Source organism: Armigeres subalbatus, chromosome 3 (assembly GCF_024139115.2).
Source record: "Armigeres subalbatus isolate Guangzhou_Male chromosome 3, GZ_Asu_2, whole genome shotgun sequence".
NCBI lineage: Eukaryota > Metazoa > Arthropoda > Insecta > Diptera > Culicidae > Armigeres > Armigeres subalbatus.
The window spans coordinates 248,902,080-248,920,255 of NC_085141.1; the positions used below are offsets into that span (position 1 = coordinate 248,902,080).

The 18,176-nt window shown below is 41.5% G+C and overlaps 1 protein-coding gene across 1 annotated transcript; it reads right to left on the minus strand.

The window, feature by feature from the left end:
• Positions 1-7,591: 7,591 nt before the first annotated feature.
• On the minus strand, positions 7,592-16,477 carry LOC134223319 (chromatin-remodeling complex ATPase chain Iswi-like). Its single transcript, XM_062702473.1, has 3 exons — positions 16,219-16,477; positions 9,457-9,956; positions 7,592-9,321 (listed from the first exon to the last, which is right to left on the minus strand). The coding sequence occupies exons 1-3, from the start codon at positions 16,297-16,299 to the stop codon at positions 7,749-7,751; spliced, it is 2,154 nt and encodes a 717-aa protein (XP_062558457.1). The 5' UTR covers positions 16,300-16,477; the 3' UTR covers positions 7,592-7,748.
• Between the last annotated feature and the right edge of the window lie 1,699 nt (positions 16,478-18,176).

Genomic DNA, 18,176 nt, shown 5'->3' on the forward strand with positions numbered 1-18,176 from the left:
CCTATCAAGTTGTTCGGAAAACTCCATTGGAGAGATTCGGAAGCCTCCTTTCAAGATACCCGGAAGCCTTCTTTTTAGGAGGAGGACATTTGGTTCAAGGAAGAGGACATTTGGTTCAAGGAAGAGGACATTTGGTTCTACGGATGGTTAAAAAGGAGGACATATAAAAAAGTATGATTTTTACTGTGTGATTTTATGTAAATGTCGCAACATTATATTTTCCCATTTCTTACAATATTTGTCAGATTTTCTGGAAAGTATTCTTCAATAACGGTACACAATATCAAACTTTTTTCATGTCGAATGCTGATTGAAAACAAAACCAAACAAAATGTCGATATATTTTTGAACAACGCAAGGACCATTATTTGACCCAAGGTACGCAGTAACTGATCCTCCGGAAGCTCTTGAACATCCATAAAAGTGTCTTTTTTTATTGGCCCTAGAAAGCTACCTTTTTTGAACCATTAGTACAGAAATCTATGAGCTAGATCAGAGCCTGTGAGGTGACTAGAAATTAGCTCCGGAAGGTCCCCACGTGTCCCTCCGAATGACGTAAATAGCCTGGATGAAGCCGCGAGTCTCTAGGACGAATTCAATTGATTTTATGGGCGAAAAAATAGTCAAAGCATGGTGCGGTACTGGTTTTGCTTTTACAATGCGATTTTAAAATAGTCTAATCAATGTACAATTGCAAACTCGGAACCATTCAGACGACCAATTGGAGTAATGGCTAAAATTTACTTCGGAACTCCGCGGATTGTCGTTTTATTTCATTTTTTAACTCATGAGAACGAAACAAAATAATAAAAATAATAAACTCTGTGAAATTCTGGCGAATTTCGTTGTGATTCACCTCAAGTTTTTAGCAATCTTGCTGTCCTGAAATAAATGTCTCGTCAATACAACTGAGCAATCCGTTGACTTGTAAGATATGGGTTTCAGAATGCCTCAAGAATCTAAAACTGATAAATGCGTTCACTCTAAAGATTTGAAGATTGTTTTGCAGCAGCCGTTTGTGAAACATAATAAATGTGTGAGGTCCTCCCGTCAAAAGGAGGACATTGTCTGAAAAAGGAGGACATGTTCTCCCAAAGGATACCATCTGGTAAGCCTACTCGGAAGACTCCTTTCGAAATGACCGGAAGCCTTCTTTCAAGAGACCCCGAAGCCTCCTTTCAAGAGGCTCAGAAGGCTATTTTAAGAGGCTCGGAAGACTCCTTTCAAGAGGATCGGAAGGCTCTTCCCAAAAAGCTCGAACGTTTCCTTTCTAGAGGCTTGGAAGTTTCCTTTCTAGAGGCTTGGAAGTTTCCTTTCAAGAGGCTCAGAAGCTTTTCTTCAAGTGGCTCAGAATAGTTTCACGATGCTCAGAGGCCTTTTTATATGTCTCGAAAGCCCCTTTTTAAGAGGCTTGGAAGCCTCAATTCAAGAAGCTCGGAATCCACCCTTCAAAAGGTTCTGTTTTCAAGAGGTGTCCTTTTACAATGCTCAGAAGTCTCCTTTTAAGTGGCTCGGAAGGCTCTTTCAAGAGGCTCAGAGAGTTCCTTTCAAGAGACTCGAGAGGTTCCTTTCAAAAGGCTCGTAAGTCTCCTTTCAAAAGGCTCGAAAGAGTTCTTTTTTCAAGAGACTCAGAAGTCTTTTTTAAGTGGCTCCAAAACCGCATTCATAAATCCTGTAGAAAGCTTGATTTATGCTGATTGATTTAATTAATTAAATTAATTTCACGTAAATTTTATCACGAAAATTTCAGCCAACTTTATGAAGAGCCATAGATCCCGTTATTTTTGAGTCCGATTTTCATATATCTTATCCACGGCTAATTTCATTAACACCAAAAAACCCAGATTAATCCACCTAACGGTGATGGCGCCTTTCTCGCGCAAAAAGGTAATAAATGTAGCCTTTACGCTTACACCTCGATGATGTACAAGAAAGGCAAAACAGTTACACCGTCTAATGTTATGATAGAAAATTTACACTACTAGACGACAGATGGCGCTGCCAAAAGTTTCTCGAATTTCCTATGTTCGAAGTTTGACTTTCGGACAATTTCATAGTACTATGAAACTGAACGAAGAGCATACTTACGCCTAAATGCGTGCAACACGAGCATCTTTATAGTGCGATGAAACTCTTAATGGGAAGCCACGGATAAAATATTCATAGATGCAAGGCATTTTTCATAACACATTATTGTTCTATGTGACTATGTCTCATCACTATTTTAATATTATATATTTTTTGCAATTTGCAATTATTATGAAATTCAATAGTGATCAACAGCGTTTTAGTCTCTGTCGGATGCAACTTGTTGCAAGAAAATCGGTCAAGAGTTTCTATGTGAAAATTTGGCTAATGTTTTTATGGCATTTTGTGCACACACACACGCACACACATACACACACACACACGCACACACGGACAGACAGACATTTGTTCAGCTCATCGAGCTGAGTCGAATGGTATATAACACTATGGATCTCCGGGACTTCTATCAAAAGTTCGAATTTGGAGTGAAATGATAGCCTTTCGGTACAACTTAGTTGTACGAGAAAGGCAAAAAGGGGGTACCTCAATAATTGCAAAAGTTCGAAGGGGTACCTCTTAAGAAAAAGGTTGAGAACCGCTGTTCTAGAGAACGGACAGGCCTGAGCACCAGCAAGATGCCTGTTGTCTGTGCCCGGAGGACAGATCAGACATCTTGGTGGAGCCTGACAGGTGCAAGCTTGGTGGTTTTCAGCTCCACACCTACGACATAACTTACTGCGGTCAGGCCCCTTGCAGTCATAGGATTTATGATCGTGGCCAAGGCACCTGTAACAGGCCTGAATTGGTTGGCTTGTGCTCAACAAACACACCGATCAGCCCACCTTCAGTTTTGCCTTATCCAGCACCTTCTTGGCTTTAGCCACAGGTACTTGGAATGAGGCAACCTGCATTCTCGAATAGCCTTTGCGTAACCGAATCGCGGATTCCTGAATCTCGACACTGCACTGATCTCTCAGTACGTCTACCTTGTCTCCGGCCTCGGTTATCTCATCCAGGCCCTTGCACTGCATGTTCGAAACTGGGCATAGGGCTCTAACTTAAACCCCATTTCCCAGGACCTCCGTCAACTTTTTATACTCAGAACTCTTCTGAGCAGCATCCCGCTTCAAGAAGAGAATCATCTCGCCTTTCCGCGTTCGACGGATACAGTTAACATCTCCTCCTAGATTAGAGGGCTTTTCGTTGCATCTCATAGTCTTCAAGACGTCGGCGTGGTTTTATCGTCAGTATTGACGTTAATCGCCTCATCTCTATCTATTCGTTTGCCACTGCCATTGGAAGGCGCACCCTTTTTCTCACGGGCTCTACCCTTCTTAGCAGTGGCCTTTTTTTTTTTTTCCTTCCTAAACAATGGAGGGGGAATCTGCTCAACAGACATCCTGGGTTGACCAGGAAGTGCTGGGTTAGGGGCCACCTCCAATGAGGGAGGCAGGGCTGCAGCTAAACCGTTTCCATTGCCGCCAAGCCCATCGTCCCTTCGGTACAACCAGAAAGTAATGCTTCAAAGGGGGGCCAGTGCATGACGCACCCTCGAGGTTAGCTGCGTGTCCTTGCAGCACCGAACATCGTAACTCGCTTTTTTAGAAGAACACCATGGTATCGTGCCAGCGCGTTGCCGGCTTTCCAGGTGGCCTTACCACGCCCTATGTCCACGGAAGATGGGAAGGGTCGACTTCGCGCCTGCTTCCCTCTGCACGACTGGTATCAAGAATGATGATGCCGCGTGCACCCCAAATTGACCTTTCTGCGATAGGGCCTATTCGCCAGCACACAGAGGGACTTGCCGACGCGAGGCCTACGCCTGCCCCAGCCTTGACGAGGACCCCTTTCCGTCCTCGGGCTCGGAACCCGCCCGGTTGACCGACGCCGCGAAAGCGACGATACCATGTTGTTCTTCGCGCGGCCACTTGTTCGATAAAAGGATCGAGTTCGACCACAGAGCATGACCACCGGTATGACCCATGAAGCCGACTCCGATCCCTTGGGCCACCTCTTATTTGCGCCTGAACTAGCCATCCTTGAGTCCACTCGCCACCTTCTGTGTAGCTCCGAGACGATTTGGGCGATAGCCGATAAAACGGCGTTCCAGCCAACTTCGTCTTTACACATCCTCCAACCTAGGTTGTCAGGGTAGTGTCCAGACCACATGTGGCAAGCATGTGGTCACGCATTGCGCGAAAACGTGAGCACACGAACAACACGTGTTCCGCCGTTTCCTCTAAACCTGCGCACACCAAACACTCGGGCGAAGCCGAGCAAGCCAGCTGCTTTACCTGCACTTTGATTTTGCAGCACGCTTAAACGCCGGGCACATCGAGCCCCCCATGGGGTGCTTGCTGTTCACAGCTTTGCTGGGACAAATCAAACAATTGGGAGGGTTCGTGCAGCATTGTGCCTTATGTCCCTCCAATCCGCAGCGTCGGCAGAGATTGCTTCTGTCAGGGCCTTTGCAGTCCCATTGCTTGTGCCCCGGTTCCAGGCACTTGAAGGAAACTTCGGGTTGCTCGTATATGCGCACAGGGCATACCGACCATCCCACCTTGACGCTCCCTAACTTGACTACCTTGGAGGCGTCCGCTGCAGATAGCCGAACCAATGCTACCTGCGTCCCTGCCGGACCTTTCCGTAGCCGAACGGCTGCGGTGGGCGTCTCCACTTCACACTGTCGCCGCAGTGCCGTGACGAGCTCTTCGACTTCAGTGATCTCGTCCAGGTCTTAAACCCTTAGATTCACCTCCGTCGTGAGTGCCCTCACCTTGACCGTCTCGCCTAGGACCTCCTCCGCCAACTTCTTGTAGGCGGCGCCCTTTTGCGAGACGCCCCGCTTCAGCTCGAGTATCATCTCGCCCATCCGGGTACGTCTTATTCGACGTACGTCGGCGCCGAGTTCACCGAGCTTGACGTCACTCCTCATCGCCTTCAAAACATCCGAGTACTTAGCCTCGTCCGCCGTGATGACTAGGGCATCGCCCCTGGAGCGATTGGCGCCTACCCTAGACTTCTTGCTACCCTCATTCGCCTGGGCCTTCTTTTCGGCCCTTGACGTCTTCGGTTTCCTCTTGTTCTTGACCAGGGTCCAGGAGGCGTCATTCCCCTCTATTTCCCTGGTCTGGTGCGGCTGAGAACTTTCAGCCTGCCGTAACCCCTTACCACCGTCTTGCCTGAGTGGACGGACCTTTCCAGGTCCTTCCTCCCCCGGTTTTGGAGGTACCTGACCGGGGTTCAGCTTCCCAGCCCCACTACCCTTGTTCGGGGTAGTAACCATCAGAGCATTAATGATTAATCATAGATTTAATCATGATTAATGAATAATGGGTTATTTAATCATTATTCATTAATCATAATCATACAAAAAATATGATTTAATCATTAACCACTAATCATTAATCATATAATTCTACATTCAATCATTAATCACTAATCATATTCATAATTGTTTTGAGTTTATTCATTAATCATCAATTTTAATCATTGCATACATCGCTTTTATTCATTAATCTTTAATCATAATCATATAATTTTATACCTTTTAATAACTCAATTTGGAAAAAAGGTTTCTTGACTATTGATAACTATTCAAATCATTCAATTTGATTATTCATAATCATTATTCATTAATCATATCGATCGTTAATCATTAATCATACTTCAAACGTTTTATTCATTATTCATAATCTTTATTCATTGTCAAAAAATAGTTTAATCGTTAATCATAATCATTAATCATTGTCAAAAATGAATAAATCATTAATCATAATCTTTAATCATAAAGTTAAATGATTTAATCATAACCAAATTAAATAATTCATTGGAAGCTTTATTCATTAACGCTCTGGTAACCATCCGCGTTTTGGAGCGGCCCCCAGGGAGCTCATCCCCTGGAGACTGTCTCCCCCGTTTTTGTGTCTGCTCCGTTGGAGTAGTCACCCCCGACGTACCCGCAAATACTTGAGCCTCAGTCTGGGTAGACTTTGGCACCACCGTCTTAGCTGGCACGCCTTCGGTCGACTCGACCTTGCCCGAGTCCGCGAATCCTTGGGCCTCAGTCTGGGTAGACCTCGACTCCACCGATTTCACGGGTTTACACTTGGCCGTCCCGACCGCCCTCTCCAGCTTGGCGTCCAGCATCGACTTTCGAAGTTTCTGCAAGCTCCTCTTGAGGTCCTTGCTGATATTATGCTTCGATGACGCAAAGTCGATGATGGCGTCCAGCTGTTCCGTCGCCACCTCGAAGGCCGAAAGCCCACCGCGTTTGCGGTTCATCGCCTTCACAAGCCATGGGCCGTCAATAACCCCTTCCGGCGTTTTTATAGCCGAGAGGAATGTTGAGTGACCCACGCTGGCGCTGCGCACTGAGCTGCCGACTATTGCCTCTGGCCTCCTAGGCGGAGACCTGAACAACCCACCTCTTGCGAAGGGGTTGTCGCCTACACTACTACCATTGAAGAATTGACTTGGTTTTCCATTTTGGTCCCACGAGTTGCTCGGGAAAAGAGGTCCACCACGCCAGAGCCCAGCATAACGCGGTAAGGGACAATTACTGTGGAGGGTGCCCAGGTACCCCACAGGCTCCGTTAAAGGCCTAGCTTATTATTTCACCCCCCTGGCCATGCATCCCCTCGGCACGGGTCGCTTGACGCCTTGGGATTAGGGGTTAGGGACGATGGTCCCGGTCTAACTCGCAGTGGCCATGGGGAGGGGTCGTCAAGCCCTTGGACAAAGTCCCTGCTGCCCCCAAGACAGTGGCCTGCTCCGCTCCATTTGCTGCACTCACTCAATCAACCGGCACCTCGTCTGACCTATTACGGCCATCACCTTCGCAGCCCCCCCCCCCCCCCCGGCGACATTTGGGGTGACCGATTGAGGCCACTTCGTCTAGCGAAAGGGTCCTCCTTACCGCTAGACACCGCTCCTCCATCTACTTTTTTCGGTTTAATTGAGAGAATCATTCCTGTTGGGTCCACCTTGCGGCTGCTGTCTAATCCTGGTGGTGTAGTCACCTTATTGATGCCATGGTTATCTATGCATACCTTGCGGCATGATAAGAAAGTCATTAAAGGAATACTGATATTATTTTACTACTAAAAATGTAATCAAATCAATATTTGTCTAATCAAATGTCTTTTAATTCATTTAAAATATGCAGCCTCGAAATAAAGTTATTACCAGATCTGCTGTTTTTACATAAAGAATTAACATATACTTTTGGAATATAAATTTGAATATGGATTCGGAAAAAATCCCGGTTTTTTCCGGTGATTTCAAATTCCCCTGTTTTCCCGGATTCCCGGGTGAGTGTCCACCCTGAGTATACAAGTTCGTTAAACTTGTTAAGATTTGAAGATGTTTTTGCCTCTCTTTTATCGTTGTTTGTTATCTATTAAAAGCGATTTCTGCAAACCCTGTGCAGCACCAATAGAAAGGATTTCTACTTGGATTTCTACATACCTAAAACCTAACGCCTAATGTGATAAAATGAGTATATGCATCGTAGTACGAGCCGGTGAAGTGCCGGTTGCAGGAATAAATAAACTAGTTAAAATTACGAGAAACATAAAAGTGAAACATTTAATTCAGTTGACATAAGCAGGTACGTAAAATATCGTTTTAACTGAGTCTCTATGAGCTCGGTTTGTTATAATAAAGAACGGTAACTGGAATGATTAAAACATAACACACACATAAAAACATGAACAAACTCATTCCTCATATAAATCAAACACTGGATCAACGCAAACTCTTTTTGCCGGGCGAGGACGCAACTTAGGCCCTACTCTGTTAATATCGAACTCGGGAACGTACTCCCTGGGGGTTGGTTTGATGCTCTCAAGTTCTCGCTCCTCCGACGGCGATCGCGTCATCCTGCTCCTGAAGCGGATGTTCTTCAGCAGCGTACCGTCCTTGGCGTTCCTCTCGCCTCGATCGATTTCGGCAAACATTTCGGCCAACTGCTCGTCAACGGCCGCCTCGTCGATTGTGTTCACCTTTTCGAGATTTTTCCGGTGGTGGATGATCGCAGCATCTTCGGTGCTATCTCCCAGACTCTTCCGAACGATGGCCTTATCCAGGGCTTGTTTGCGATTCGAAGTCTTATGCACGTACTCGTCCACGGTACCAGCCACTGTGAACCGTATCACGTGAACTTGCTTCGTTTGTCCAATGCGATGAGCGCGATCCTCCGCTTGGAAATCCGCCTGGGGGTTCCAATCGAGATCGTAGAATATGACCGTATCGGCGGTTTGAAGGTTGATTCCGATACCACCCGTTCGAGTCGTGATCATGAAGATAAATGTTTCCGATCCGGGTGCGTTGAACTCGTCGATCATTACTTGTCGCTCTTCTTGTCTGGTAGTTCCCGTCATTTTATGGTACTTGTATCCCTTCCATTCGAAATAATCCTGCAGAATGTCCAACATTATGACCATCTGGGAGAACAGTAGGATGCGAGCGCCTCGGTTGCGCAGCGTCGTGAGCAATTTGTCCAACACAATCATTCGGGAACATACATCAACAATGTCTTGAGTGACGTAAAGTGTCTCTTCTTTCTCGCCCCCAGGGATCAGGTAAGGGTGCAAAGTTACCTCACGCAAATACGGAAACATATTTCTCATAGCGAACTTGCTGTAACTACCGTTTCCCTTCATGACATCAATATTTTTGCAAAATACCTTTTTTGACCAGTAGTTCATCTGCCTCGTCGGTGGGATGAAGAAGGTCGTCTTAATTTTGGGCGGAATGGTTGCCTCGACATCGGCTTTGATGCGTCGTAACATGATCGGTTGCAGGATGTTCTTTAATCTGACCGCTCGTTCGTGATTTGGGTCAATGCAGTCTTCCACTTTGAACCATTCATCGAAATCATCGGAATTGCGGAACAAATCCGGCAGGAGGAGATTCAACAGTGCCCATAATTCGTGCAGATTGTTGTTTATTGGCGTTCCGGTCATGAATAGCAGATTACGGAAATTCGTCTGGCGAAGCACCTTCGGTAGTAGCGAATTTTCATTTTTGCAGCGTTGCGCTTCATCCAGCACTACGTACTGATAGTTCAGGCGCTTGAAGAACGTATGCTCTGTTACGAAAAACTGGTACGAAGTCACCACAACGTCCCAACTACGGCGCGATGCAGTTATCTTTTCATGGAGATGTCTTTTATCGCCGCGACAATGGCCATGTAAAACTCGAACTCCTGGCAAAAAGCGCTCGAACTCCCGTTTCCAGTTTTCGATCGTCGACAATGGAACTATCACAACGTGAGGTCCGGTCATTCGCCTGTGGAAGAGAATATTGTCCGGCATATTTTTATTGAACAATTTCAATGTTGTTAACTACGCATCAAAAGCAAAGTTTAAAACATTGTAAGTCGTGCTATGCTGAAAAAGAAAAGTATAAAGGGACCTTACTCACTTGTAATGCTTCAAATATCCGATAATCGCAATTGCCTGCAATGTCTTTCCCAAGCCCATCTCATCCGCCAGGATTCCGTTGATACCGTTTTCGAAAAGCTTGATCAACCAATTCAAGCCCTCGACCTGGTAGTCACGCAGCTGCCCACAGATAAACTTTGGCGACTCGCCGAACTGCATCAGCTGGGGCTGTTGTTCTTCGTCCGATTTACACTCGGTCCATTCCAGTTTTCGAGTCCGCAGCCTCCCTGGTGCCCGGTTGTTATTCGAGTCCTTGGCATCTGTGGCTTCGGTGGGAGAACGATGCTCAGTCCTTTGTTCAATGAATTTGGCGAAGGTCGAAAACTGGCTCTCCAGGAACTCCAGTCGCCGTAATCGATCGCGAGATATGGCTTCATGAAATTCACTATCGGCTGTTGATAGGGAACTCATTCCAACCGAGGACTGGTTGATGGATTCATCACTTTCGAGAACATCGCTCGGAGTCGACGAATGACGGCGCTAAAAATGAACAAAATTATGGAGTTGTGCAACGTATTGTACGAAAGAATCACGTATCCAAACAGAAACACAATTCAAGCATAATTTTTCATAACGACGTATGTAACAATTATGAGGATTAGAGAAATCCTTTGCAGAAAGTTGGCAAAACTTTTTCTAAAACTGTTTTAAAACTAATGTCGTTTTCGGTTTTAGACCTGGGTCAGGTCCGACCCCGACTCTGAATAACCGAACGAAAAACGAATCGGGATCGAGTCAGTATGATGGTGTTAGTGAGAACGCAAGCCCTATCATCTGTTTTGTTTTTAGTTCGCACTTTTATCAGCTGGCAGAAATATAAATATTTTATCAGATTTTATACAGATTTTATCTTTTGAATTTTGTTATTAGTGTTATTTTGTTTCTTATTATATAAATTGAATGGGGAAGTCAGATTTTTCTTCTGTTAATTGTTTATTTAAAAAATGACAGTTAATCCATCAATAAATTTATGTGATTAGAAGCTGTGATGAATGGCGACGGCAATGTGGATTTCCGTGAAGCAATTTTGGCGCTCTGGAACATTTCCGTTAATTATGCCAATCCGTGTTTCCCGATAAACTGTTATACTGGTTCTATGTGGCGTTCTGGATAACAGTGATTCTGTTACATTTGAATTATCAATTATACCATTCAAATGTAATAGAACAAGAAAATATGGAAACACTTTGTAAGAAATCCAATAGAAAATTTATTGAGATTTGGGGCCTTTTATTTTAAAACAAAGAATCAAATCGCACAAGAGTTGACTAACATTTTTGTATTTTCCTCCCAAGAGGGGAACCTTTGGGATAAACCGCGATTTCGTCAAAACTGCAAAAACCAAATATACAAGAAAGGCAAATAATTTTTCTCTACATAATTTTCCACTAAATAACAGGAGATTCAACATAATAAATATCAACGAGGTAAAATATGTCTTTGTCGTTTTTTTAACGAATTTCAACTAAAAATCTTTCTTCCACTCTAAAATTATGCTCAATTCGTATAAAACTGTTTCTAAATTTACATTTGAATTTTTTTTCTGGCCAAGTATCATCTGGAGTGTTACTAAGTAGCAAATATACCCTCTACAAGGTGAATAATTAATAAAACTATTGTAAATAATCAGAAAAACGTATCATTTGTTGATGGCAATATAGTTATCACTGCCTTATAAAGGGTTAATACATTATGTTTATATTCTTTAAATCCGTAACCTTAAGGTGATTATAGAATGAAGCCAGAAATCGGCCATTTTGTAAACCACGTGCTTTTCCAATATTTTTTTCAAGAGCACGAGATGAAAGAACCATAACGCGTATGGGGCTGAAATTATGGTAGATCGTTTGCTTAGTTATGCTGAACAATCATAATTTGTTTTTCGGCACTGTACGAAAACTATTACGCCAGATTTGGGCTTTAGGAAATGTATGGAGATAAACGTGTGGTGAATTTGAAATTCACCACGGACTTCATTCTATAATCACCTTAAACAAATTATTCACAGAGCTGCAATAACGAATAAAATAATAGTATGAACATTTTGGTATAAATAATAATCCGATACTCCGGTACGCTATTTTCCCATTGAGAGAGCAATTATACTTAAAGCATATCATTGAATACACAACGTAATAGTGAATAAATAGCAGCTACAGCTAACTTCTCGTCACTGCATTTATCAATCACATTTTCATCAAAATTTTTAACCATCATTTTGTTTATAACGGAGCTACCGTTTGAAGTAATCAGCAAAAAATATGTCGGTATCTGAATCCATTTCACCATCAGAGAAACTTGAAGGCAACACACAATAAGGCAAAGACAAAGGTGCTGTTTGAACGAGATGGCGCCACAACATTTAAAGTAAAATGAATTTCCTTGTATGGACAAATCATCCGTTCTCATTAACTACGCATCGCATCAATATGAAACCTAGGTCAAAAAGCAACAAATAATTTTTAGATTTTTTGTTCCCACGACTTGTTTTACAGTTCTAAACAATAAAAGAGATTTCATTGTACCTCCATACTAAATTCTAGCTGTATACTTTCAATTTCTTCAAGACTGTTCTCCACCTCGTGTGTGTGGAAGGAACATTGAAAGCTTACGATATCGAACAGCAGATGTCACTAGTGTATATGCAATATTACATTGATACAAACACACAGCAACACCACCTGTCGCCTGATAATGGAAATATTGCAATTATACCGTCAGGTGTAGTGGCTGTTGTTAAAATATTTAGGAAGGGCCTCAAGCGGAATTTTTGCTAGAATGCAACTGACGATCTCCTATTAAAATAATCCATTTTTACGTGGAAGATAGCAACAAAATTGATAAATTCAACAAATGAAATAAAAACGATTAAAAGTCAAATACCCATCCGCACCCTTCCGTGTCTTTCATGTTTTCATTTTCCTTTAGCGTAAACATAAACACCTGTTTGACAGTTTGTGTTCGAATGTATTGGTGAACCTAGGTTCGATCTCGATAAATCGGCAGAGCGAACCTCATTCGTTTTGGGTCGGATCTGGTGCGGATCGCGATCCAACCTGAACGAATAACCGAACGTTTTGACAGCTGTTAGAGCGGATCCGGGGCAGAACTAGGTTCGACCCAGCAATAACCGAAAACGACATAAATCTTTTTTCAATACTTTTTTCAGCTGGCATGCATCATTACATGACACGTAATAAGTGTGCTTCACATCAAAGCTCAGTTCATTCAAATTCACTGTGAACAACGATAGAATTATACATACACCGGTATGCTACACGTCAATGACAATTATGAGGATTCGAGAAATCCTTTGCAGAAAGTTGGCAAAACTTTTTCTAAAACTGTTTTAAAACTAATGTCGTTTTCGGTTTTAGACCTGGGTCAGGTCCGACCCCGACTCTGAATAACCGAACGAAAAACGAATCGGGATCGAGTCAGTATGATGGTGTTAGTGAGATCTCAAGCCCTATCATCTGTTTTGTTTTCAGTTCGCACTACCAGCTGATAGGCAGAAATATAAATATTTTATCAGATTTCATACAGATTTTATCTTTTGAATTTTGTTATTAGTGTTATTTTGTTTCTTATTATATAAATTGAATGGGGAATTCAGATTTTTCTTCTGTTATTTGTTTATTTTAAAAATGACAGTTAATCCATCAATAAATTTATGTGATTAGAAGCTTGTGATGAATGGCGACGGCAATGTGGATTGCCGTGAAGGAATTTTGGCGCTCTGGAACATTTCCGGTAATTATGCCAATCCGTGTTTCCCGATAAACTGTTATACTGGTTCTAAGTGGCGTTCTGGATAACAGTGATTGTGTTACATTTGAATTATCAATTATGCCATTCAAATGTAATAGAACAAGAAAATATGGAAACACTTCCAAAAAATCCAATAGAAAATTTATTGAGATTTGGGGCCTTTTATTTTAAAATAAAGAATCAAATCGCACAAGAGTTGACTAACATTTTTGTATTTTCCTCCCAAGAGGGGATCCTTTGGGATAAACCGCGATTTCGCCAAAACTGCAAAAACCAAATATACAAGAAAGGCGAATAATTTTTCTCTACATAATTTTCCACTACATAACAGGAGATTCAACATAATAAATATCAACGGGGTAAAATATGTCTTTGTCGGTTTTTTAACGAATTACAACTAAAAATCCTTCTTTGACTTTAAAATTATGCTCAATTTGTATAAAACTGTTCCTAAATTTACATTTGAATTTATTTTCTGGCCAAGTATCATCTGGAGTGTTACTAGGTAGCAAATATACCCTCTGCAAGGTGAATAATTAATAAAACTATTGTAAATAATCAGAAAAACGTATCATTTGTTGATGGCAATATAGTTATCACTGCCTTATAAAGGGTTAATACATTATGTTTATATTCTTCAAATCCGTAACCTTAAACAAATTATTCATAGACCTGCAATAACGAATAAAATAATGGTATGAACATTTTGGTATAAATAATAATCCGATACTGCGGTACGCTATTTTCCCATTGAGAGAGCAATTATACCTAAAATAATCGAATACACAACGTAATAGTGAATAAATAGCAGCTACAGCTACCTTCTCGTCATTGCATTTATCAATCACATTTTCATCAAAATTTTTAACCATCATTTTGTTTATAACGGAGCTACCGTCTGAAGTATAATCAGCAAAAAATATGTCGGTATCTGAATCCATTTCACCATCAGAGAAACTTGAAGACAACACACAATTAAAATAATCCATTTTTACGTGCAAGACAGCAACAAAATTGATAAATTCAACAAATGAAACAAAAACGATTAAAAGTCAAATACCCATCCGCACCCTTCCGTGTCTTTCATGTTTTCATTTTCCTTTAGCGTAAACATAAACACCTGTTTGGCAGTTTGTGTTGGACTGTATTGGTGAACCTAGGTTCGATCTCGATAAATCGGCAGGGCGAACCTCGTTCGTTTTGGGTCGGATCTGGTGCGGATCGCGATCCAACCTGAACGAATAACCGAACGTTTTGACAGCTGTTAGAGCGGATCCGGGGCAGAACTAGGTTCGACCCAGCAATAACCGAAAACGACAATAGTTGCACGATTGACGCAACTGCAGTTTTGTTTTGTTTTGCTTTTTTTGTTACATAGGTCGCTCTCAGTTCCCATATGTTAAAGCGACGTATGTAACAGTGAGACTTCAAAAATAGAAATTTTTACATACGTCGATTCGCAAAAAGATCGAATTAAAGAATTTTAAGATCTAAAATCAGTAAAATCGATGCGTATTATATAAAGCCGCGTGTGATTGTCACGTTGTATTGAAAACCCCGTTTTGTTTACTTTTGTTACATACGTCGTTATGAAAAATTTTGCTTGAATTGGTGTTTAACTAATTGAAAATGTTGTGTTTTTGCCGACCGAATCCTTGCTTTAGTAATACAGAAGTAGTTAGTAAATCTTTCTAAAAATCTTTGTTACAATTTATAACTAAGAAAAATATCTTTGAGGAACTTCCATTTATTCGCAAAGATTCGCATTGGATTCATTATACTTCTTCTTCTTCTTATTGGCATTACATCCCCACACAGGGACAGAGCCGCCTCGCAGCTTAGTGTTCATTAAGCACTTCTACAGTTATTAACTGCTAGGTTTTGAAGCCAAGTTACCATTTTTGCATTCGTAAATCATGATGCTAACACGTACACGATGATAACTTTATGCCAAGGGAAGTCAAAAAGATTTTCCGGCACCGGGAATCAAACCCAGCCACCCTCAGCATGGTCTTGCTTTGTAGCCGCGCGTTTTACGCTAAGGAGGGCCCATTATACGCAACTTTTAAATCAAAATTGCAAAGGAAATATCCTGCACTATTTTCGGCATATGGAAATCCGGAGAAAGCGAGTTAGATTCTCGATCCGGTCTAGGATGTTTTCGGGTTGGAAACATTCTCGATTCTCTGGGCTAAGTAGACCAAGTTCCAGTTGGAATGTAGAGCCTTTGAATAAGAAGATGAGACCGGCATGGAGAAGCTTAAGTGGCAATCAAGTGATGAACGTGATACCGGCTCAGGCTCATTGTTAAGAAGATGCGTCGCAGTGTAGTTCTGCTTCATTAGTAGATCAAATACTATGTTAAGTTTCTAATCAAATAAATGAGTATAACTCATTCAAATTGATTTGGTGTATATATATATAATTTTTAGGATATTTTTGTTCTTGACAGTCTTAATTGAGGCTACAAAGTAGACCGTGGCAAATGTGAAAAGTAATAGAATGTCAAAGAACTTTTTGAATAACGTCAAGGACAGCAATATCCCAGTTGTGAGATGCGATGCCAATAAGCATTTTCTCCAACCGCTGGTGTACGTAGTGATGTCCTTGAATCTGACAACAAAGACTAGTGTCTAAGACCACTGGGTTCTGTTATGTATTTATAACGTTAGCCTTACCAGTTACAGGACCTTTAACTTAGGTCCAGGAAGTTACCCCAAAAAGCGTTCACAGCAGCAGGTTCAGTACATATTTAAAAAAAAGTTGCTGGGTGGCGTAGCACCACCAGCCAAACACGAATCCTGCCGGACGAATTTATTTTTAATTCATGCAATTTCCATTAAAAAATAATACGACGTAGAGACTGGTTCTCCAAATATATTGAGCATTATAAAATATAAGAAAACAATGCCAATACCTACCAAAATTAATTCTAAATTATTTGATTTGTATATCTTGTAAGTAGGCCTACCTTTCTTTCGTTAGACTCCTTAATGTCCAAATTAACTGTCCGCTGTACATCGGAACTGATAACACCCGCGGATTCACTCATTACTATTTTATGTTGTTTATAGAGGTATAATTCGTATTTTTCGGGATTTTTAACAAAATTTAAACATAATCAACTTGCGACTTGAAAATTCCTGTAGACGGCAGACAATCGAAAAACGCGAAAACACACGCTTTATAAATCCCGGTTCGGCGGTGAACTTCGCGCGCGTCGAGCACGATCAGCACCCGAACTGGCGTTTTCGTGCAGTTCTCCTTTTTCTCGCCGCACCTCGCGCGCCGTTATTCATCATCATGCATCGCAATCAGATGTGATGATGCTGTCATGACAACGGATAGGGTTGTGCCGCTGATTCTGATGTGTAGAGTTTTCTAAATAGCTGCACTGAAACAAATCATCCACACCGTTAGAGTAAAATCAGCAGTGATTCAAATCGTTCGGAGCTGTCAGTTTGAATATGAATCTGAACCATTAATTTTTCCAGCAGCTCTTGGGTCTGTCTCATTTGGAGAATTAAACTTAAAAGTGACAGTTCGAAAATTAAGAAATCACCCCGTTATAAGAATGGCTGGTGCTACCCAGAAATTCCAACAGGACATCGATGGAAAATGATTCGATATCTGTCAAAAGTAATCTTGCTCTGCGAGCAGGGTTATTTGATAATTATTGAAATGTCACTTTTAAGTTTAATTTCAGTTTAATTATCCAATTGAGACAGAACCCTAGATTCATTTTTTATACTAGTCAACTGTCAAAAAAATAAAACTGGTATAACACTCCGTTCTATTTTCTGGAGATTTGAACCACGAATGAATCACTAGATTCAAATATTTTTCTATTGTTTTGGTGTACACTCAGCGAACTTGACTATCAAAATTCATAATTGGCGCCTTATGAATCTTCGACTGAATATTCCACCAACAGTGCTTCTTATACGCAGTTACCTTCCCGAGTAATCAAGCGTCGATGGGCGTGTGGTCTACATACCGGCCTCCCGACCCCGACGTCCATGGTTCGAACCCAGTCTGCCGCACTTCACTTTTTTCAAATGAAAATCATCATTCATAAGGCAACATATTGAAATTCATACCGATTCCTTGTGGCAAATTTTCATAAGGCGTTTGATTGAAAACCATACGTCCATTTTCCTCAGTGTATGAATGTCTCATTTTATCTACGGATCAATCCACTTTGCAATTGCGGTGCCTTTCTTGACAGCAACATAATGATTTCATTTAATTGAAAATTTAAAAATTATGAATGGAACACTGCTGGAGAAATCGCAGCGAGTTTGTTCTATTTTTCTCCAAATTCGAAAATTTAGGATGAAACTGAATCACTACACACTTATTCTCGATTCTCTTGTTCGGTAAATTTTTTTACGATTTTGCTCCGTAAATCATGAAAACTACCGAGAAAGTCAGTTATTCCATTGGAAATAACCGATTTGCTGTGAACGTTTTCATAATTTACTGTTTACAGTATTGTTTAACACCGACTTTTCAGTAATATGTGGCGTTCACTGAAATTAAACAAAAAGTCAGTAAACGCTGTTACCGAGTTTCCAGTATTCACAGTGTTATTACTGAGTTTTCATCAAAATAAAATGATCATCATTTTTAGCGCGGTTATTAAATTTATCATTCTGACATCGTGCTCCAGTTTTTTCAAATCCAGTATCCTTCCAATGCTGTTGGAGCAAATAAATTTCGGAACTCATCTGATTTTAGATTTCCGCCAACCAGCCAGAGAATAAAGTGCATGTTAAGGATAAAACCTCGGGCAGAACAGCGCACTAGAAAAAAAATCAGCGAATTTTGGGGGAGTTGAGCCATAACCCGGGGCTACTGATTGGGGCCAAGAACAACCAATTTCACAACACTAAACATCACTAACTTAACGACGGCAACGTTAAGTGA